Source organism: Atta colombica, unplaced genomic scaffold, assembly GCF_001594045.1.
Source record: "Atta colombica isolate Treedump-2 unplaced genomic scaffold, Acol1.0 scaffold12, whole genome shotgun sequence".
In the NCBI taxonomy this organism is placed as follows: Eukaryota; Metazoa; Arthropoda; class Insecta; order Hymenoptera; family Formicidae; genus Atta; species Atta colombica.
Genome location: NW_017259206.1, coordinates 7,818,173 through 7,825,562, shown reverse-complemented (window position 1 = coordinate 7,825,562; position 7,390 = coordinate 7,818,173). Strand labels below are relative to the sequence as shown.

At 38.0% G+C, this 7,390-nt stretch overlaps 3 protein-coding genes across 6 annotated transcripts in view; 1 reads left to right on the top strand and 2 right to left on the bottom strand.

The window, feature by feature from the left end:
• The window catches only part of LOC108694421 (gamma-glutamyltranspeptidase 1-like), a 7,157-nt gene extending 6,023 nt beyond the window's left edge, over nt 1-1,134 (bottom strand). Inside the window, exons 1-2 of the mRNA XM_018203901.1 lie at nt 778-1,134; nt 497-693 (exon numbers count right to left, since the gene is read on the bottom strand). Coding sequence (XP_018059390.1) covers nt 497-693; nt 778-807 — 227 coding nt within the window. The 5' untranslated portion in view covers nt 808-1,134. The remainder of the gene's footprint in view (nt 1-496; nt 694-777) is intronic.
• Nucleotides 1-7,390, top strand: part of LOC108694424 (phytanoyl-CoA dioxygenase, peroxisomal-like) — a 44,785-nt gene that overhangs the window by 10,968 nt on the left and 26,427 nt on the right. The gene's annotated exons all lie outside the window — the stretch shown is intronic.
• LOC108694422 (beta-3 adrenergic receptor-like) overlaps nt 3,942-7,390 on the bottom strand; it is a 6,255-nt gene continuing 2,806 nt past the window's right edge. Inside the window, exons 4-9 of the mRNA XM_018203902.1 lie at nt 6,748-7,054; nt 5,969-6,217; nt 5,563-5,794; nt 5,073-5,312; nt 4,468-4,745; nt 3,942-4,211 (exon numbers count right to left, since the gene is read on the bottom strand). Of these exons, the coding sequence (XP_018059391.1) occupies nt 3,942-4,211; nt 4,468-4,745; nt 5,073-5,312; nt 5,563-5,794; nt 5,969-6,217; nt 6,748-7,054 (1,576 nt within the window). The remainder of the gene's footprint in view (nt 4,212-4,467; nt 4,746-5,072; nt 5,313-5,562; nt 5,795-5,968; nt 6,218-6,747; nt 7,055-7,390) is intronic.

The following is a 7,390-nucleotide window of genomic DNA, read 5'->3' as shown; positions in this document are numbered from 1 at the left end:
ATAAAATAATAAAATATTTTTAAAAATATAATGAAATTTCTTTTTATATAAAGGACTCCTTACTGCCTGCCAGTTGTGTCAATTTTTAACGAACGCTGATGAATTAAAGCTACTTTATAATGCTGGAAATAAGAATCTTTCTAACACACACTTCCTATTGAGAGCTGAGCAGCTCTCTACACTTTTTATTGTATAAGTGCATATAAAGACCAATAAAGTGCAGCTGCGAGATAACGTGACAGATAAAAATGACCGATGATAGAGGTCACTTTCTATCACTGGTGATTTAATTGTAAGAACTTTTAGAGATAATTCATGGAAATTACTTTCGCTTTTCTGCATTCTAATTAAAATTGAAGTACTTTCCCAGATGAAATTGAAATGTAATATCTAAGCTCTAAGAAAGGAAAGTATATATAATGCTCAACTGGCAAACAAAATACAAAAATATCTAGAAGAACTTTGTGCTCATGGTAATGGATATTGTGTCACTCACTTATCTATTTTAAATCTCTCGAGTATTCGTTTGGATCTATCGTGCGAAGAATGCGAACCGAGGAGCCAGGTAGTTCCGACATCCTCCAAGTCAAGGAACTGGCTCCTCTCATAGCCGGTGCACCGACGTGCATCGTCGGCGCTGGTGTACACGGAACTCGTGCTGGAGGAGGGCGAGGAAGTTCTCATGGTTTTTCTCTACGAAAAGCTCCATTTATTAATACAATAAATGGAGTTGCGCCCGTACTCTGCGAACAATTAATTCAAAATCGATCCACTCACTCGGAAGACATGCCGTTCGTTTTTCACCATTTACGACCGTATTTCTTTGTGTACTTCTCGACCGGCGCGTGTCGAAAAAATTCACGCCATATCGATGTTATATTGGCTACATCCTGTATAATTCAGAGCACCTTTTCAACTACAAGATATTGAGTTCAGCCCTTGACACAAGTTGAAGAACGCATGCGTAAACAGATTTTTTTTACAGGAAGGCAATTATCGAACAATTATCATCGACACAGATACGAAATAGCAATAATAATGATAACTTGCACACTGCACAAGGCGAATAATTACATTTGAAATGTCAGAAAAACATGTTGCGTTTTTTTTCGTATATTACGCAACAGAATGTTACGGAACAGAATTGCGAAAGCAATTGCAGCAGCAAATGTATCAGCTGAGTAAAATCGATACGAGCCTGCGCAGCGACTGCATCAACGCAACAGGCCTGTAGCTACGAAATAAAGTCCTATGTGTGAATCAAGTTTTGAATGATGAAACTGACTTTGTCGAAGATATTTGTGTGTATAAATATCTGTGTGAAGTTTTGAAAATCGTCGATGGATATGTAACACATCGTACCTCCATTCCTCCTGCGATTCAAATGTGTATGATAAAGAACTTTTCTCTGTCATCTTTTTCCAAATAAAGTATAAACTTTGATATGAATATTCTGCGCATGAATATTCTTAACGCTCGGCTTTTCGCTCAGCCGCGTGCGAGTGCGTGTTCGGCAAATTCCCACCGGCACTTAAGTTTAATCGAATTAAACAGGCTATTTTGCACTCCCGGACGAACACTGAAATTTTGTGACGAGTCCGCCAAGCGCAAGAAATTCGCAAATTTTTGCTAGGCTGCGCGAGAAACTGATTAATAATAAATGCGATTTATTCATGAAAAATGAACGATGAGAAGCAAAATTTGATCACTTGTTACACACACATGTATTCTATCAGTGAATACTTGTCTCGATATGGTAACAGAATAAAAGTATAAGAAGACGCAAAACACGTTTTTGGAAACAGGATCAACGTGTGTAAAGATCAACTTCGATCGAACGAGATTCCAGAGCTGGTTTAAGTCTTACCGTACATTGAACATGTATATCGAAAAAGAAACAGAGAGAGATGAATTATATCATTAATTCATTCTTTCTGCAACAGGAGGCTATATGAGATTTCGCAAAATTATAAATTCAGTTTTTAATTATTTTTTTTATTTGCTAATTTTTTATACACCCAGACATCGTTTATGCCGCAACTCTTTGTATAATATTAACATCAATACAACATTCACACCCGACAAAGTTCCTGAAATTTTATCATTGACAACGACAATAGTAATTATCCGAGCGCACGATTCTATCTGATTCTATTTGAAATTTAAATCAGCAGCTCGACCGTTCGTAAACAAACAATTCTAATTCGAAATGGACATACGTATGGAAACGATCAAGTCTCGTGCGTACAATAATAAGATGTTGCTGTAATAATATATGTATAGTATATAAATTTAGTCAACACTGATAAAGAAGATGATCCGTATTCACGTCGCATTAAGCGTATAGTTTTTATTAATTCTTCATTACAGCCATTAACTTATGTAATAAATAATATATATATTGTTATATATTGATATTATCCCTAAATATAAACTGATGGAATCATATATACGTGTAAATTAAATATATACGTCTGGAATGAGAGAGACTAGTTTGAAGGTATCGGTTGTAAAGAAACGTATGTGAATACGGATCGACTCTTGCATGCTTTTCAACAATCTCTCATCGAAATGTTTTTCCTTTACAGAAATTTAATACTGGACGATAATGATTACTTATTTTGAATATTAAAAATGCTGACGTTCAATACTTTTAATATTTGAAATAAATCATTTTTTTATTAAATAGTATTAAATTGATTAGTATTAAATTAGATTTCTGTAAAGGTTGCCACAAACGCATCATTCAATATCCAGAGAGAACGTCGAAAATATCTATATACATAGATTTGCACATGTATGCTCTAAGCAGTTTTCTGGAGCATCAATTCCAACGGCTACTTATGCTAGCAGCAATTGTACTCTTTAAATTCTTTGGAGTGCAAATTCCTCCAAAGAATGAAAATTAAGCCAGTCTTGAAAAAGAGTGGCTTAATTTTTAATTTTTAAGAGTAATATTTAACTCTAAAAGTTTTAAATTTAGGGAATAGCTTCATCTACATTGCTGATAATTTTCGCATTGACGTAAAAAAAAAAACATGGAATTCACGTCACGATATATGCGATTGTAATTACCGAGCGAAATTTGACATTTATAAAAGACACAAACGTGAGATTTATCTTCTCCTTCCTTAAATAGTAACAATAACATTCGAGTACGCTTCGATATTCGCGTCTTTGATTCACAACACTTTCTGTCGAGAGAACTTTCTCGGGTGTTCGATTTTCATCCGTTGTTCTTTGCTCTTTCGAGTTTCTATGACTTGCTTCGACAAATTAAAGATAAATTGGACCGTAACTTTCTTAGATAACGAGTTTTCGTTAATTCATCACTGACGTAAACTTTCATCGGTATTTGATTGGAAACGATCGTTGATTAACTCTTCGAAACGAGCGAACAAATTTCTTGAAATTGAGTTTGTCGATGGTGTATTAATCAGTTCTTCGATTTTTGTTGTAAAGAATGGTCTCACATCATTGTTGCGTCACGTAATGTTGCAGAGTGAGAGTACAAAAATATAATTTCACGATAAATCGATATCAATATCGAGCATAAAGATCTGAAAAAATCAAATCTATATATTTTTTAAACTTTTTACAACGTTAAGTAGAATATATGAGAGATGATTGAGATTCAATTTACAAAATATTAACTTTGGGCAAATTATACGAATACTTCCTCTTCGTTCTCGTATCGCAAACACGAATAACACTTGTTAAATGCAAATTATCAAAATAATTTTATCGCAATTTATCGGCTAATTTTCTGCAAATTCACGAAATAAATGCGTATAAGTGTCGCTTAAATACACAGTGAAAACTCTATTTTATTTGCGCGCACGCACACGCACACGCACACATACACACACACGTACACATGCACACACGAATATGCACACACGACGAATTATTCAAAAGAAAATGCATTTAAGAGATAGACTTTAAGAGGAGGGAAATAGAAGTGGCCTCAGTTGCGCAGCCTCCTCGGAAACTTCGGGATCGCGATTACTAATTTTCGACTTTTGTCGCGAAGGTCTCGTTTGCGGATGTTCCTCCTTCGATCTGTCAGGATTGTCGTCTTCATCGTTTCTCTCTGTCTTGGTTTCAATTTCCTCAACACTGCTCCAACTGCTTTCACTCTCGCTAAACTCTCTTTTCTTCATATTACCATTCATCCTTTCCTTCTCTCTTTCATTCTGTTCGCCAGTCTCCTGCAGTCGGGGAATTAATTGTATTTAAAGTTAGAATTGAATTGTGTATTGAATGATATATTAAAGAATACAAAGCGATGATTATTTCATGATCTTTCCATTATGATCGCTATTAAAACTGTCATTATATGTCGGTAATCATTAAATAATTATTTAAGATAGATAATTATTTAATTGATAATTAAAATAATTGCACAACTGTATAAAATTAAGGGTATTGAATGAATTAACGTTTTGAATTAATTTCATCACTTACTACAGCGAGAGATTTAAGCAGCGTGGTAGTTGTTGTTGTGGCTGTAGTTGTATCCGTGGTATCACTGCTTTCACTGTTATTGTTCGGCCTCATTGTAGTTGACAATGCGCCTTCTTCTAAATTCTTGCCGCGCACGTATCGCGTACGTGAGGACCAGCCATCCGTATTCTTCGCATTACCCTTGCCGTACTTTGGAACCACGCCGGTGGTCCATACGCTCGCATCGCTACTTCCCGTGCTGCTCTCACTTCCGGTGCTGCAGTGTCGCCATCGACGTTCTGTGCATGTGCGATAAATGAGATATCTCTTAAATAAGGTCAAACATTAATCTAGTTAGAAGTAACTCAGTTACTTCGACGATCTATTCATTTGCAAATCTCTGTATGAAACTAACGGTGAACACGTTGAGTGACGTTACACGTTGAGCTTACTTAATGTCTTTTCGCTTATAAAGAGGATATGCCAAACCGCGAGATTTTAGATGGAAGAGAAAATGAGAATTTGCGTCAGAAACGTGAACTAGAGACGTGATAAGTTTTAAAGGACGCGATTTTATTTTCAGAATTGCAAATGCGATGGATGCACACACTACAAATGTGACGTACTTTCGCACGGCGGTGGATTAATATTGGAATTGAGGAATTTTCTCAGAAGGGGGCTGCCTCCGTCTTGGCTCTCCTCGCTGTACGCGCGCGTTATGAGGATCCTCGGGCTCCTCTTCGGGGTCTCGCACATAGCTATGGAACATTCCGCATCCAAATCCGCCCCGATAAAGTCGCTCCGATAATGGGGACCCATCAGACTGGCGGCACTCGCGCTCACCCTCACCAATTTGCTCGGTTCACCTTGACGCGCCATGATGAAAGGATGACGCTTATATCAGTGTCGCTTATATCAGTGTTGTCCATCAAGGATCAAGAGGGTTTTCAAAGATTTGATTCATTCCGTTTTCTTTCTTTTTTAGAGACATTATTCGCGTTAAACTGTGAGGGTCTCAAATACCGGTTTTAATTGCGAACTAAGAAGCACTATTTAGATTTTATCTTGATCTGATTATCTAGATTTTATCTAATATTAGCCGCAAGAAATACGTACCTGATTCAGTGGTCGGCACTCTGAGAGTATTACACGAGACAGCAGGTTGTAATCTGCCGCGCTGGAATCCCAGATTATTGCTTTCAAAACTACCTCCAGTTCTGCACGAGCCAAGAGCTAATAATGCCTCGCTGAGTCTTCGCTGTAAAGGAGGGAATGGGAAGAAGGAAGTGTTTCCACTGCCGGAAGGTCTTCTGGATCCCGCGACGCTCGGTGTTCTCGCTTGTATCTCCTAAAACAGATTTACAATTGTTCTCACGTTGTTATATACGAGTATAGGAATGTAATAGGACATAAGAGTAATAATAATAATAATAACCGTAAACTGTAAATTACTACTATCCTTCGCTTTGCTCGACGCACAAGCACTTTCACGAGCGTTCATTTTTCTCGCATTTCAAATTACCTGCTGTAATTCCGACTTAGTTGCCTTTTTCCGCCAGTAATTCTGCACAGACCGTCGCAGGGTCTGCGATTTCAAACCGTAAAGAAGGCCGTTGATGGGTGGTGAACACGCGAGGAGGAGCGAGGCTAAAGAAGCCAGCTTAGGGTGTGCGTGAAGACGGTGCTGATTACCGGCGCCACAAGCTTCCCAGAGGATAAATCCACAATACGGAAAATAGAGCAGATACAAAGAGCCAACCAGTTGCATCACCTGAAAAGTTGTCGTTTGCGAAACTGAGATTGGCAATAACCGTTTCACAACACAGCGCGAAGCTATTTATCTTTATAGCAATGAAAACGTGTGTCGATTTATTAATATATCAAACTTTAACTAATTATGTTAGAAAATTGCCGGATCGAGTTCTCGAATAGAAATTAAACGGTGGTCCATAATGACGAGACGTTGCGAGTGAGAAAGTTTTGATATGTACTTCGACGATGCCTCCCAGCGTGGCGTCTATCGATTTGACTTGCTAACTCCGAGGCAGAAAATTAAATTACAAATTAGTCTTTAACTACGGGTGCTTTTCATTAGCTTTATTAGCTTAAATCAGGAAACTTAACAAAAGCTAAATTGGTTAGATGTTTCTTATTAAAGATTTGATTTTAACCGAATTGAGTAATATTGTGAAGACATTTTGATATACGTTAATAGAATATTTGTTTATATTTTTCATGTTCAATGTTGCATTTTTTAAAGCTTTTCAAAAAATTTTTTAATTAAAAAAATTTTAAACAAACCGTGCTGGCAGCGCTGTGAAAACGCGGCGGTCCGCCGGCGGAGGGTGCGGTGACGGTTGGCACGAAAAATGGATTTCTCTGATGGGTGATGGTCACCTGGGCGCTCAAGGTGACCTCGTAGATCGCGCTGGCGATACGATGTCGATGATATCGCGCTATACCCAATACGCGTAAATTGCAGACCGTCACGAGGATGGCCGGCAGTCCCAGGCCCAGGATGGCATAAACAGCGCCGTAAAGCGCCGCGGCGGATCCCCAAGTGCCGTTCCCGAAATCCGGGGCGCAGCAACCCAATTCTTTATTATAGCTGATCGATACGGGATACCATAAAAAAAGAGTGTTGATTTAGAAATGATCGCGTGATTAAAAGTAAATGAAAAAACAGACGTGTTTGTTTTGAAACAGATTATTTATACGTATTATTACGGTTTTGTTAAACTTAATTTACCGCCGGTAAAAGCTTCGCTCTGTGAATGAGAATTCTTGCGGGCACGTGTCGCGAGAAGCTGGCGCGGAAATTATCTCGCAGTGAGAGTCTTTATGTGACGCAAAACAACTTACTTTGGCGAAAGGATAGAACACAAAGTAAATCGAATTTCGTTTATTATGCGAGGAAATGCAGCAATTGCGAGGCAATGCCATA